The following is a 15,151-nucleotide window of genomic DNA, read 5'->3' as shown; positions in this document are numbered from 1 at the left end:
TTGGCTCAGGGTGTCTGACACTCCGAGGGAGGAGTTGTAAAGTTTGATGGCCACAGGCAAGAATGACTTCTTATGACACTCAGTGTTGCATCTCGGTGGAATGAGTCCCTGTGCCTAATCTGTACATTATGGAGTGTATGGGAGATATTGTCCAAGATGGCATGCAAGTTGGACAGCATCCTCTTTTCAGACACCACCATCAGAGAGTCCAGTTCCACCCCCCCAACATCACTGGCCTTACGAATGAGTTTGTTGATTCTGTTGTGTCTGCTACCCTCAGCCTGCTGCCCCAGCATACAACAGAAAACATGATAGCACTGGCCACCACAGACTCGTAGAACATCCTCAGCATCATCCGGCAGATGTTAAAAGGACCTCAGTCTCCTCAGGAAGTAGAGACGGCTCTGACCCTTCTTGTAGACAGCCTCAGTGTTCTTTGACCAGTCCAGTTTATTGTCAGTTCGTATCCCCAGGTATTTGTAATCCTCCACCATGTCCACACTGACCCCTTGGATGGAAACAGGGGTCACCGGTGCCTTAGCCCTCCTCAGGTTTAGTGTCCGTGTATGAGTCCCAGCCCTATGTCCTGTCCCCAAGGAGGGGTCTTGACACTGTGTAAAGCCCCGGCCCTACGTCCTGTTCCCAAGGAGGGGTCCCGGCTCTGTTCCTGTGCTCAAGTCCAAGGCTCCAAGGAGGTTCCATTCTGTGTCCAAGGCTCCAAGGAGGTTCCATTCTGTGTCCAAGGCTCTGAGGAGGTTCCAGTCCAGTCCAAGGCTTTGAGGAGGTTCCAGTCCAGTCCAAGGCTCAGAGGAGGTTCCATTCCATGTCCAAGGCTCCGAGGAGGTTCCAGTCCAGTCCAAGGCTTTGAGGAGGTTCCATTCCGTGTCCAAGGCTCTGGGGAGGTTCCATTCCGTGTCCAAGGCTCTGGGGAGGTTCCATTCCGTGTCCAAGGCTTTGAGGAGGTTCCATTCCGTGTCCAAGGCTCTGGGGAGGTTCCATTCCGTGTCCAAGGCTCTGGGGAGGTTCCATTCCGTGTCCAAGGCTTTGAGGAGGTTTCATTCCGTGTCCAAGGCTCCAAGGAGGTTCCACTCCGTGTCCATGTTGGAGCCTGGGCCCTGAGTCCTGGTCTCGTCCAGGGCTAGTGTCCGTGTCCAGCTACGCCTCTCCCCACTTCTGCTTTGCTCTCCCTCGACCTAGGCTCTGCATTCCTGCTCTCCCTCGACCTAGGCTCTGCGTTCCTGCTGTCCCTCGATCAAGACCAAGTCTGAGCTTCATGTCCTCGTCCAGCTTTGGAGTCCTGTGTCCAGCTCCCACGTCCAGTCTTCGCCTGGATCCGGAGTCCGAGCCCGAGTCAAGACCTAGCTTCCGGGCCCCTGTCCAGAATCGGGTTCAGAGTCCTTGTCCAGGTTCCTAGTTCCTCCTCCAGGTCCCACTTTCCTACTCAAGTCCTAGCCATGCCCTGTCTCCTAGTCTTGTCCAGGGCCTGTGTCTTGTCCAGCATCATTTCTTCCCCACTTCCCTTGCTTTCTTGATACACCTAGTCCTGTCCCTAGTACTTCAGTGTTTGTGTCTTGCATTTGGGCCTGTTCCCAATGCCCACCTTATGACAGAGCCATTCAAATTGAAGTATACATACTAAATGACTACACTCAAGAAGTATTGCATCCAAGCTGCTTAGTGTCTTCTCTTAAATTTCAGTCTGCATTCCCCCTTTCTACATGTTGTAGTAGTCTGATCTGGAGTGGTCCAATGGAATTCCCACTGCTCTCCAAAGGTGTATTAGTATTCAGGGTAACCTGTAAGAGTCAAGGAAATAAGATTTTGTGTTGCAATTCTAAAGAAAACAAGGGATATTAAGTTAATAAAGATCTTACTCAGGAACATATTTTACATATCTTAAGTATTTATTATTAAAAGCTGATGACAGCTGGCCTACAAGAGTGTATGTGGGGAAATCGCCAGAGCTGCCTCATTGCTCAATGTGATCCAGTCTGTTTCCAAGCATCAGATTTAACAGCTAGCATTCCAGTTGGATACTGAAAATAGAACAAGCGACTGAAATAGTAAAACTTATAAATGTACAGCAGAGAAAAGCTCTCTGTGTAATCATTTATGAATACTTTCCATGAAACCAAATTCAGTAAACCCCATCTGGTTCCATGGGCTCACAGCTGCAAATCCCACGTGGACAGACCTAAATGGACAAACGTTGGTCTGATTAGGTATATTGTTGAGATAGTATCAGCTTTACTATTTTTTAAAGATATTGACAATATTAAATCTGCAACTTCGCACGCGAGCTGATGTGAACTTTAATTTCAAACTCACGAATGTGAGAATGCATGAAACAATGAGACCAACCCATCCCTTCAAAGACTTTGCTCATTTCACCGCCTTCAGTAGAAATATAATTTGTGTACAACCAATATCAATTCCTATCCAGTAGGTCAGGCCCATCAATAAAATTGCTCCATAATCACCTTTCCTGACAAATATTCTCTGCATGATCTGTTCACGTATTCCTGTAAACTTTAGTCTGCATCCTGCACTTCTAAATTTTACTGAAGTCTTGTCTGGAGAAGCCCTATAGATTTTCCATTGCTTTCCTCCAAAGGTGTATTAGTATTCAGTGATCTTGTAAGATTATACAACCTTATTGAAAAGTCTGTTTGCATTCCATCAGATCTGAACTCTAGTGATAAACTAAGGGCAACTGTGTTATGATAGGCAATTTAACTTTCTATCCTTAACTGGATCCTTCATTTGATGTAGTTCCCCTGCCTGATAAAATAATGACTTGTATTAAAAGGTGATTTTTAATTCCATTTGCTCTTACATTCAGGTATCTTATGAAGATGTGGACCGCCTCAAGGTTACTGCCATGTTGCAGAATGCACAAATACCTCACTTCATGCACGACCAAGTTCGGTATCTGGAACAATTAGACAAGATCATGAAGGTGAACGGGCTGACAGATTGTGAACTCCAGATTTTGATTTGAAATGAACTGAGATCTGCGATTGATCCAGTAACTGATAACACCAAAATAGTACTACATTCACAGAAAGTAAACTATAATCATTCAGAGTTGGACACACGTTTGACAGGCAATTTGTATTTGGGCAAGTTCGCAATTTGTAATTGTTCACTTTAAGGCATTAGGTGATTTCTACTTGAGGGTTGAAATCTTAAGTATTGCAGAGTACATAAATATATTTTACTATGTTAATGGTATTGAGATGAAAGTGAAATACATTTTGTTAAAAAATCTTTAAAAAAAAACAAAAAAGTAATATTGTTGAAAAAACACAGAAGTACAATGTGTGAAGAATTCCAACTGAACCAAATTACTGTCAGAATTGTAGTTTTCAGCATTGTGTTTCATATGCCCAATTGCATTTTGTCTGTGGCTGTGATAAAATACATCACTTTACCTCCATTTTCTCTTCCAGAATTGAAAAATATAGGGACTTGTGTAAACTTGACAGCAAAACTAATACTGCACAGAAAAACTGCAAAAAAATTTACACGTTAAAACTGTCACATTAATATCTGCAAACTTGAACTATTTGACATTGTATATCACTGAAACATTAGAGAATGTTAATATGTTGCATCAGTTTCTTTGTGTTATTCTCTGAATTGTTGTCCATCTCTTTTCAGTTCCATAATATAGTGTTGTTAGGCCGTAACCCAGGATGCAGAACACTATTTTGCTCGAGTTGCCTGTTGTGGACTGTGCAACAGAGAGGCAGGTGACTTAGCTCAACCAATCTATTATTGTCTTTCTGCTCTAAGCAATTCTTTTACCTCTTTGGATTCTACTTCTTTCTGTATGAATTTATGAACTTGCTTCAGAGCTTTTCATCTCAACTACTGATTATAGACACCGGTTCTGCAGTATCACCACTCTTCAAGACAGTTGTACCAAATTCCATACTGGATTTATTATTGACCTTTGTTTTTGCAGAGGAGAGTTATTCTTCTCATGCTTTCTCATTTTTTCTTCCTTCTTTAGGTGAGTAGCTTAATAAACAGCCTTATCTTGCTTCTCCAGAATCCCCCTGCTTAGTCCTTTAAGTACCTTAGACTTTTCTTCAACCCTGAGTCAAATAGCGGTTTCAATTCAAAAGAGGTATATTGGCATTCACTTCCATAGGCCTACCGTTCTGCTAATATTGGTGGTTATTTGTTTACAAGTTTTGTTTTTGCTTGGTAGCCTTCCAGGATGTAAGGGAATGTTCATCGAATGCATCGCCTTTCTCTCATAATCATCCTCATGAACTAAACTGGAAAACAGAAGAACTGGGTTTATTTTAAATCTTTCATTCTAAGTCACCATTTTGGTCATGAATAGGTGTTTTTAACATTGAAAACTCTTACTAAATGTGTGATGCAAAATATCTTGGGTCATATCTGACTTCAGAAGTGTATTTATGAAATATTCAGAATGATTTATTAATGAACCCCTGAGCCATGTTAATTTTCACTAATCTGATCATACCACTAACAGGTCTACAGTTACTAATATTAAAGACCTCTGTACAAAATTAAGTATTCTCTCTTTAGTAGAATTAATGAATGGGCAGGGAAAATTCCAGTTATCAGAACTTGGCTTGCATCTCTTGATAGGAGGTGATATCACATGCGTTATTGGGATGAACAGTTCACCAGTGATAGTGCATGTGAATTGTTGTTTGTTATTGAATTCTGTCAGGTTTTTGCATGTAGTTTTGTAATTGTGGTGGAATGAGAATAATTGCAGTCAGTTTGTTTGTTCAGTGTTAGGACATTTCAGCCACAGCTTTGGTCATCAAATCCAAAATGTACCAATCGGGAAAACAAAAATAAAGACATACTGTATCATGTGCAACATTTGATCTATTCCTGTTTCAATGAATATATTAGACTGAATAAAACTAATGGCACAGTTGCACATAACAGTGGAATCATCTGCCATTGTTTTCTGATGTAATTTGATTGTACAGCACTGATAATCAGATCAACACAACAACTGCTTGTCTGTTTTATTTCCAAATGAAAAGGTAAAATGTGTAACAGATTAAATTTCCTTAATGATACAAAGTTTTTTTAATACAGAATTAATGACTATTTCTTCCACATGCACTGAATTATTTTAATACAAAGTACATTACAGATATCCATAGCAAGACGATTATAAATTTCTCTAAAGCATTCTTTGAGCACATGAACTTACCCCAGTTTGTTAAAGATGTTCCCTGTGCTTTCTCCTGCTACTGCTGAGCAGTGGAAGTTTTGGTGTACTGTAATGCTCACAGTGCTATCACCTCGTTGGTAGCATACAACAGAAACCTAATGGTACATCCATGCAGATGAAGAACAGATTTGGAATTGAAATCTTTAAGGAAGGGGCACTGGTGAGTATGCTAATTCACAATTAAGATGTGATTTCAACTGAAAATAATTTTCATTTTATCAACACAGGCTTTAACTCACTGCCAGTTTTGATTTGCTCACTTCAAGCCATGAGATTTCCAAGTCGGTCCTGATTTGTTCACACACAGATTCCCATAATGCTTTGACTTCATTATTTAATCCACACAGGCAAATAAGGGAATTAAACATTCATTTTAAACATCTAGAGATGTTATCACAATAACAATTGCTCCCATAAAGCACCCATGATATTAAAGAGTTGCGTAATAATATTTGCAGTTTCTTGTGCATGTCAAAATGGGATGAGTGATTCCCTTGGCTTATATATGAATTTGCAAAGGTATTAACAGCATGGCTAGCCTAACTTTACAGATGCCGCACAATTGATACCCTATTTAAGCACTTGACAGTTTTGTTTTAGAGGAGAGTTCACAGTATTAGAATCAGTCACCTACTGTAGACATATAGATGTATATTGCAAGTTATCTTCATGATGCATTACCCACAGCCCCTATTCTTAAGTAGATACAGTCAGCATTTAACACTAAGTCAGTCCATATGCAGATCTGTGTCATATGAATATACACCACAGACCTTAAACACCCATTGCCCCAAAGCTTGGTTGTCTTCTCCCATTACAACACAGGCCACCCACACTTAGCAAACTATATATTCTTTGCTTCTAGTCTCACTAAAACATGTTTATTAAAGATATGTCCATACTAATATTACATGGAAAATTGAACGTTTGAAAAATCGGCTGAGATCCAGGTCCATTACAAGTATAAAAGGTTTATCGTACATCAGTGAAGCAAAGTTGTGTGTCTGCTGCAGACAATTTCTCCGTAAACAGAAGAAAATATCTTTCTCTGGATCATTCCTAACTGGCTGGTGTCAATCACATTGAGGATTCATAACATGCAACCAAGTTTTAATGAAATACAAAAGAACAGTTTTACTAACTTAGAGATGGATAAGAGATAGCTCTGGGTTTGTACCATCATACCTAGCAGACACTCTTTTTACAGTTTCTGAGCCAGAACAATAGCTATAGTATTCAGTGACCTGTATACACAACTTGAACTGCCTTAGTACTGGTAAGCAGAGGCTCAACTAGTCATTTGTGTCTTGGTCCAGTCCCATAATACTGTCCAGTTCTCCATTTTGTGACATGCAGTCTGAGCACTCTCTGCTTCGTTGCATGTACAGTTCTACACGTCTAGTTTTGACCTGGCCAAGTCTAACACCAAGCTACTGCGGTCATCAGAAACGAAAGAAGGTACATCCCTTATGACCGCCGATCCACAGCAGCAGCAAACACAAGAAAGTCTGCAGATGCTGGAAATCCAAAACAACGCACACACACACAAAATGATGCAGGAACTCAGCAGGTCAGGCAACGTCTATGGAAATGGACAAAGGGTCCATGTCTCAGGCCGAGACCCTCCTTCAGGAGTGAAAAGGAAGGGAGAAGACACCAGATTAAAGGTGGGGAGAGGGGAAGATGGCTAGTTGGAAGGTGATGGGTGAAGCCAAGTGGGTGGGAAAGGTTCAGGGCTGGAGAAGAAGGAATCTGATAGGAAAGGAGAGTGGACCATAGGAGAAACAGGGAAGTAATAGGCAGGTGAGAAGAATTAAAAGGTCAGAGTGGGGAATAGAAGAGATGGGGGTGGGGGGATTTGTTTACTAGAAGGAGAAATGGATATTCATGCCATCAGGTTGGAGGGTACCCAGACAGAATATAAGGTGTTGCTCCTCCACTCTGAGGGTAGTCTCAAGAGGAGGCCTTTGACCTACATGTCGGAACAGGAATGGGATTTGGAATTAAAATGTTCGGCCATTGGGAATTCCTGCTTATGGTGGATGGTGTGGAAGTGCTCGATGAAGGTGGAGTCAGAGAGATCAAGAAAGGGGAGGGAGGTGTCAGAGATGGACCAAGTGAATGTAAGGGTAGTGTGGAAGTTAGAGGCAAAGTTGATACAACTGACGAGCTCAACATGGGTGCATGAAGCAGCACCAATGCAGTCATCAATATAGTGGAGGTAGAGTTGGAGAGTATAACTGCTGAAGGCTTCAAAGATAAACTCTTCTAAGTAGCCAATGAAGAGGCAGGAATAGCTGGGGCCCATTGCTACACCTCGAGTTTGGAGAAAGTGGGAGGAGCTGAAGGAAAAATTGTTGAGGGTGAGGACAAGTTTTGGCCGATGGAGAAGGGTGGTGGTTCTTTTGTCAAGAAAAAAGCAGAGAGCTTTGAAGTTTTTTTGATGGGGTTAGAAGTGTACAGGGACTAAACATCCTTGATGGAGATGAGGCGGTAAGAGCCAGGGAATCAAAAGTTACTAAGGAAGTCGAGGGCGTGAGGAGTGTCATGGATGTAGGTGGGAAGGGACTAAACCAAGGGAGTTAGAATAGAATCACTATATGATGACATGAATTCAGTAGGGCAGGAGCAGGCAGAGAACGTGTTCTGTAATTTTTTTGCATCTGTTCCATTTCCTGTTGTTCTCTCCTAATCCTACCATACCCATTCTCAGTCTCATCTGCTCATATGCCACCAAATTCAGTTTAATAATTTTAGTTTTCAACTATACAATACCAATTCTGTGGGCTGGAACATTCACAAACAAAGAAAAGATACAAAAAACTTACCTCCAACTGAATGTTTGATTTACCTTTGTAAGAGTGGTGCCTCCATCTCTCAGGAAGACCAACTAATGCCAACTGATCACAAGATACCATTAATTGCTACTTTATCCTTACACTCAAAAGATAATCATGGAGCACCCTGTCCTGTATTAGCCAATTAAATGCTGCAGAGACTATGGTGTACCAAAATAAAACTGTAGCTCTCCATCCCCAGTGTCCAGAATGCTGCAGGAGCTTCCAATTCAATATTGCATCAGCATTTTTAAATTCCATATTCAGCTTAAAATTCTCCCCATTCAGTGGCACAGCCCTGTTATCTTCTAGAAGTGGAACAGAAGTTGGATGTGTATGTGTCCATGAGTACGTTAATCTTACTCCATCAGTCTGACAGATTGAATACTACAGCAAGCATCTCAATGTGCAAACCCTTCTGCTCCAGTCAATGCTGCTAATTGGACTCAAACCCCAACAAAGCAACATAATAGATCTACTTTCTTGCCTCCCTAACCACAAGCATCGCCGCTCGTGATACAAGTCTGTCCCGTCAGTGCTGTTTGCTTGTGACGCCAGTATCTGAGGTGATGTTTCTTAGGGAGTATTATGATTCTCTTCCCTCTCCACTTCTTCAGAAGCAAGCTTTACTTGCTCCTTAGACTCCAATTCCTGCTTCTTCATCTCAGTATGTAGTTGAGACTGTACACCAATCTCCCTCAACATTTAAAGCCACAACATTTTATAGTAACATAATTTAATCTAATATTAAACACCAAAAACTGGCATGCTTCTTTGTGACAAAATTGAAATTGCTAAGTTCCTTGAATTCATTCATTAACGTTGACAACGGTTCATATTTTTACAAAACTGATGTGCTCCTTTATCCCACAGATTTAGCTCCCATGGTGAAACGACTAGACTTTTTAAAATATCCAAGCTGATGCATCTCTAAATCCCATACACTAAGGAACCAGTTAACTATATCTGGACCTAAAATTCCAATTGCTAAACTTTCAAAGTGCAGCATGGTGATTTCCCCTCATTCCACTGTGAAGGACCGCTATTATTTAATGTTTTGTTTCTTTGCATTTGAAATGCCACTGGAAAAGCATTATAATTACTTGATCTTAAGTATTTGTAGTTAAATTATGTGAGGAGGACAGATTTGGAAAAGAAGAGATTATTAAACCACTTTGCTTGCTGGTGTTGACAGAAGTTTTTGTATTTGATTTAGAACCCCCTTTACAGAGAAAACCATTGCTCAGGGTTCTCGTTTTGAGAGATTCCTTCAGGCTGAGAGGGCTCCTATCATCAGAATAATGGAAAATGTGAGTTTGATAGCATGTCTCATCCTGAGCTGATCCATGACATTGTGAAATTTCATAACAATTGCTATTTAAGATAAAATTTCTTTTAAACAGGCAGGTAGCAATTACCAAACTTACGTTTAATTAATTAAGATCTACTGTATCACTCTGTTCAGTAAGTGAAAATGTACTTTTATTCTTATTCATCCTCAGTCAATCTCAGAGGGCGTGAGGTATTGACTTGCAAGAGACCAAATATTTTCACCTAGGCATCCACCCTTTGACAACTGAAGAAGCTGTCCTTGCTTTCTATGTGCCCACATGGGCCCGTTGGAAACCAAATGCAGATATGCTCTTCGATTAGTGGGGGAAGGACGAACTTCCACCTGGCTGAGTGGTGCTATACATTGTGGTGAAGAGTGCAAATCAGAAATATGTTTGAGCAAGAAATATAAAACACCTAAACAGAGGAAAGATGTGATAACCGAGGAATGGTGTGACATTTCATTGCTAGTTCACCCAAATGCTAATGACAATGACCTAGAAGTTCTTCTTTTCCAATTTAGGAAGATAACACAACAGTACAAGAAACTGAGAGAGTAGGAAGAGCATTGAATGTGGTTATATCATATGCTAAAAGTTTGCAAGAGAAAGCATCAAGGCGAATGCAGAGAAGGTCAGTGGTTACTCTCAACAGAGGTAACATGCAACGGCGGTCAGTAGCCGGGTTGGCGGCATTTGGACCCGGCATGGCAGTCACTCTTCACCGAAGGACTGAGTTCACGCGGCCGCTCTCCTCGAATGCTGATGGGAGGATGTTTTCAATGTTCTGGGATTTAAGTGATTATTAGACTGTACTTTATATTGGCCTCCTTCGGTTTTTTTGTTGTTTTCTTTCTTGTTGCCAGTTAGCGGGTGGGTGACATGTTACTTTTTGTGAGAGGGAGGAGTTGGGGATTTGGGATCTGATGTTCTTGTTGGTGTTTTTCTGTGTGGGGGATCTGTTAGTTTGTTGCGTGGGGGGGTCAGGGGCTTTGATGCTATTGATGCTATTGTCACTGTTCTTTCCTGCGAGGGAGGGGGTTGGGGATTTGATGTTATTAGAAACATGGAAACATAGAAAACATACAGCATAATAGAGGCCCACAAAGCTGTGCCGAACATGTCCCTACTTTAGAACTAACTAGGCTTTACCCATAACCCATAAAATGCTGGTAGAACACAGCAGGCCAGGCAGCATCTATAGGGAGAAGCGCTGTCGACGTTTCGGGCCAAGACCCTTCGTCAGGACTAACCGAAAGGAAATGTTAGTCCTGACGAAGGGTCTCGGCCTGAAACGTCGACAGCACTTCTCCCTATAGATGCTGCCTGGCCTGCTATGTTCTACCAACATTTTGTGTGTTGTTGTTTGAATTCCCAGCATCTGCAGATTTCTTCGTGTTTACCCATAGCCCTCTATTTTTCTAAGCTCCATGGCAGAGTCTCTTAAAAGACCCTATCATTTCCGCCTCCACCACCGCTGCCGGCAGCCCATTCGACACACTTACCACTCTCTGCATACAAATCTTACCCTGACATCTCCTCTGTACCTACTTCCAAGCACCTTAAAACTATGACCTCTCATGCTAGCCAATTCAGCCCTGGGAAAAAACCTCTGACTATTCACATGATCAATGCCTCTCATTAACTTGTACACCTCTATCAAGTCACCTCTCATCCTCCGTTGCTCCAAGGAGAAAAGACTGGGTTCGCTCAACCTATTCTCATAAGGCATGCTCCCCAATCCAGGCAACATCCTTGTAAATCTCCTCTGCACCCTTTCTATGGCTTCCTTTAGTGAGGCAACCAGAACTGAACACAATACTCCAAGTGGGGTCTGACCAGGGTCCTATATAGCTGCAACATTACCTCTCGGCTCTTAACCTCAGTCTCATGATTGATGAAGGCCAATGTACCGTATGCCTTCTTAACCACAGAGTCAACCTGCGTAGCAGCTTTGAGCGTCCTATGGACTCAGACCCCAAGATCCCTCTGATCCTCCATACTGCCAAGAATCTTGCCATTAATACTATATTCTGCCATCATATTTGACCTACCAAAATGAACCACTTCACACCTATATGGGTTGAACTCCATCTGCCACTTCTCAGCCCAGTTTTGCATCCTATCAATGTCCCAGTGTGCAGCCCTCCACACTATCCAGAACACACCCAACCTTTGTGTCATCAGCAAATTTACTAAACCAACCCTCCACTTTCTCATCCAGGTCTTTTATAAAAATCACAAAGAGTAGGGGTCCCAGAACAGATCTCTGAGGCACACCACTGGTCACTGACCTCCATGCGCAATATGACCTGTCTACAACCACTCTTTGCCTTCTGTGGGCAAGCCAGTTCTGGATCCACAAAGCAATGTCCCCTTGGATCCCATGCTTCTTTACTTTCTCAATAAGCCTTGCATGGGGTACCTTATCAAATGCCTTGCTGAAATCCATATATACTACATCTACTGCTCTACCTTCATCAATGTGTTTAGTCAAATCCTGAAATTTTTTTATCAGGCTCGTAAGGCATGACCTGCCTTTGACAAAGCCCTGCTGACTATTCCTAATCATATTATATGGGCATCTGTTAGTCTCATGAGACCATGGATTAGCACCTTGGAAGGTTTCCAGGGCACAGGCCTGGGCAGGGTTGTATGGGAGACCAGTAGTTGCCCATGCTGTAAGCCTTCCCCTCTCCACGCCACCAATGTTGTGCAAGGAAAGGGCACTAGGACCCAAGCAGCTTGGCACCAGTGTCATCGTAGAGCAATGTGTTGTTAAGTGCCTTGCTCAAGGACACAACACGCTGCCTCAGCTGAGGCTCGAACCAGATCACTAGACCAATGCCTTATCCACTAGGCCATGCGCCAACACTCTAATCATATTATGCCTCTCCAAATGTTCATAAATCCTGCCTCTCAGGATCTTCTCCATCAACTTACCAACCACTGAAGTAAGACTCACTGGCCTATAATTTCCTGGGCTATCTCTACTCTCGTTCTTGAATAAGGGAACAACATCTGCAACCTTCCAATCATCCGGAACTTCTCCTGTCCTCATTGATGATACAAAGATCATTGCCACAGTTATTGTCGATTATTGTCACAGTTTTTTATTTGCAAGGGAGGGGGTTGGGGTTGATGTTATCATCGCTGTGTTTTTGTGAGGGGGTTGGGGGTTTGGGGTTTTTGATGTTCCAGCTACCATTTTCCATGTGGGTGATCTGTTAGATTTTTGTGCGAGGGAGTGGGTGGGGGCTTTCAGATTTGCAAATTTTCTTTCTTTTTCTTTTTTGTGCCAGTGGGGGAGGAGTTGATGACTTTTCTTTCAACAGCTTCCATGGTTTTTCTGTATTTCGTGGCTATCCGGAGAAGACGAATATCCGAGTTGTACTGTACAAGCATACTTCGACAATAAAATAAACCTATGAACCTATAGCTGGCTCTTGCATGCCTCTTCAGGTGGAAGAATATATTTTTTTTTAAAAAAACCCATTTTGTGGCAGACATATGCATGAATAAGTCTTCAGTGTTGTAACATTGAGTACATATCACTCATAATCAATGTTGCCTTTTTATTGGATTCCAGCCTTTAAAAGGAGTAAACATGCCAGTTTTCCTCCATATCTAATGGATGTTCTGTGTGCTGAGTATGGGTGGGGAAACATAAACACCATCGGGGCAATAGACGTGCCCCAGGATACCTACCACCAGTGCTGTCAGACTGCTGATCACTATTGCAAGGAAACAGTCTCACTCTCATTTCAGTTAAAGTCTTGTCAGAGCCCAAGTGAAGAGATTGGAGATTGCTGAGTGAAGAGACCAGGCCTAGAGCAGGCCTTCCTCAAAAACTGAATGACCGTGCAAGATGGGGACTAGTGAGGGAGACCACTAAGAGACCTAGAACCATAGAACTGTAGAACATTACAGCACAGAAAAAGGCCTTCTGGCCCTTCTTGGCTGTGCTGAACCATTTTCTGCCTAGTCCCACTGACCTGCACCTGGACCATATCCCTCCATACACCTTTCATCCATGTACCTGTCCAAGTTTTTCTTAAATGTTAAAAGTGAGCCCGCATTTACCACTTCATCTGGCAGCTCATTCCACACTCCCACCACTCTCTGTGTGAAGAAGCCCCCCCCATGTTCCCTTTGAACTTTCCCCCCTTCACCCTTAACCCATGTCCTCTGGTTTTTTACTCCCCTAGCCTCAGTGGGAAAAGCCTGCTTGCATTCACTCTATCTATACCCATCATAATTTTATACACCCCTATCAAATCATCTCTCATTCTCCTACGCTCCAGGGAATAAAGTCCTAAACTATTCAACCTTCCTCTGTAACTCAGTTTCTCAAGTTCCGGCAACATCCTTGTAAACCTTCTCTGCACTCTTTCAACCTTATTAATATCCTTCCTGTAATTCAGTGACCAAAACTGCACACAATACTCCAAATTCGGCCTCACCAATGCCTTATACAACCTCACCATAACATTCCAACTCAATACTTTGATTTATAAAGGCCAATGTACCAAAAGCTCTCTTTACTACCCTATCTACCTGTGACGCCACTTTTAGGGAATTTTGTATCTGTATTCCCAGATCTCTCTGTTCTACTGCACTCCTCAGTGCCCTACCATTTACCTTGCATGTTCTACCTTTGGTTTTTCCTTCCAAAGTGCAATACCTCACACTTGTCTGTATTAAACTCCATCTGCCATTTTTCAGCCCATTTTTCCAGCTAGTCCAAATCCCTCTGCAAGCTTTGATAACCTTCCTCACTGTCCACTACACCTCCAATCTTTGTATCATCAGCAAATTTGCTGATCCAATTTACCACATTATCATCCAGATCATTGATATAGATGACAAATAACAATGGACCCAGCACTGATCCCTGTGGCACACCACTAGTCACAGGCCTCCACTCAGAGAAGCAATCCTCCACTACCACTCTCTGACTTCTCCCATTGAGCCAATGTCTAATCCAATTTACTACCTCACCATGTATACCTAGCGACTGAATCTTCCTAAATTACCTCCCATGCGGGACCTTGTCAAAGGCCTTACTGAAGTCCATGTAGACAACATCTACTGCCTTCCCTTCATCCACTTTCCTGGTAACCTCCTTGAAAAATTCTAATAGATTTGTTAAACATGACCTATCATACACAAAGCTGTGTTGACTCTCCCTAATAAGTCCCTGTCTATCTAAATAGTTGTAGATCCTATCTCTTAGTACTCCTTCCAATAATTTACCTACTACTTACGTCAAACTTACCAGTTTATAATTTCCTGGATTACTTTTAGAGCCTTTTTTAAACAACGGAACAACATGAGCTATCCTCCAATCCTCCGGCACCTCACCCGTAGATACCGACATTTTAAATATATCTGCCAGGGCCCCTGCAATTTCAACACTAGTCTCCTTCAAGGTCTGAGGGAATACCCTGTCAGGTCCTGCAGATTTATCTACTCTGATTTGCCTCAAGATAGCAAGCACCTCCTCCTCTTCAATCTGTTTAGGTTCCATGACCTAACTACTTGTTTGCCTTATTTCCATTGACTCCATGCCAATTTTATTAGTAAATACAGATGCAAAAACCCATTTAATATCTCTCCCATTTCTTTTGGTTCCATACATAGCCAACCACTCTAATCTTCAAGAGGACCAATTTTATCCCTTACTATCCTTTTGCTCTTAATATACCTGTAGAAGCTCTTTGGATTATCCTTCACCTTGATTG

The 15,151-nt window shown here is 42.2% G+C and overlaps 1 protein-coding gene across 4 annotated transcripts in view; it reads left to right on the top strand.

Moving 5' to 3' along the window:
* Window positions 1-4,957, top strand: part of matcap2 (microtubule associated tyrosine carboxypeptidase 2) — a 61,987-nt gene extending 57,030 nt beyond the window's left edge. For all 4 annotated transcript variants that reach the window (XM_073024047.1, XM_073024045.1, XM_073024046.1 and 1 more), the window contains exon 8: window positions 2,843-4,957. In XM_073024047.1, the coding sequence (XP_072880148.1) occupies window positions 2,843-3,001 (159 nt within the window). In that variant the 3' untranslated portion in view covers window positions 3,002-4,957. The remainder of the gene's footprint in view (window positions 1-2,842) is intronic.
* The last annotated feature ends 10,194 nt before the right edge of the window (window positions 4,958-15,151 follow it).

This window comes from Hemitrygon akajei, chromosome 20, assembly GCF_048418815.1.
Source record: "Hemitrygon akajei chromosome 20, sHemAka1.3, whole genome shotgun sequence".
NCBI classification, from domain to species: Eukaryota; Metazoa; Chordata; class Chondrichthyes; order Myliobatiformes; family Dasyatidae; genus Hemitrygon; species Hemitrygon akajei.
Note: the sequence above shows the minus strand (reverse complement) of the source record. Positions and strands in the feature narration are given on the sequence as shown.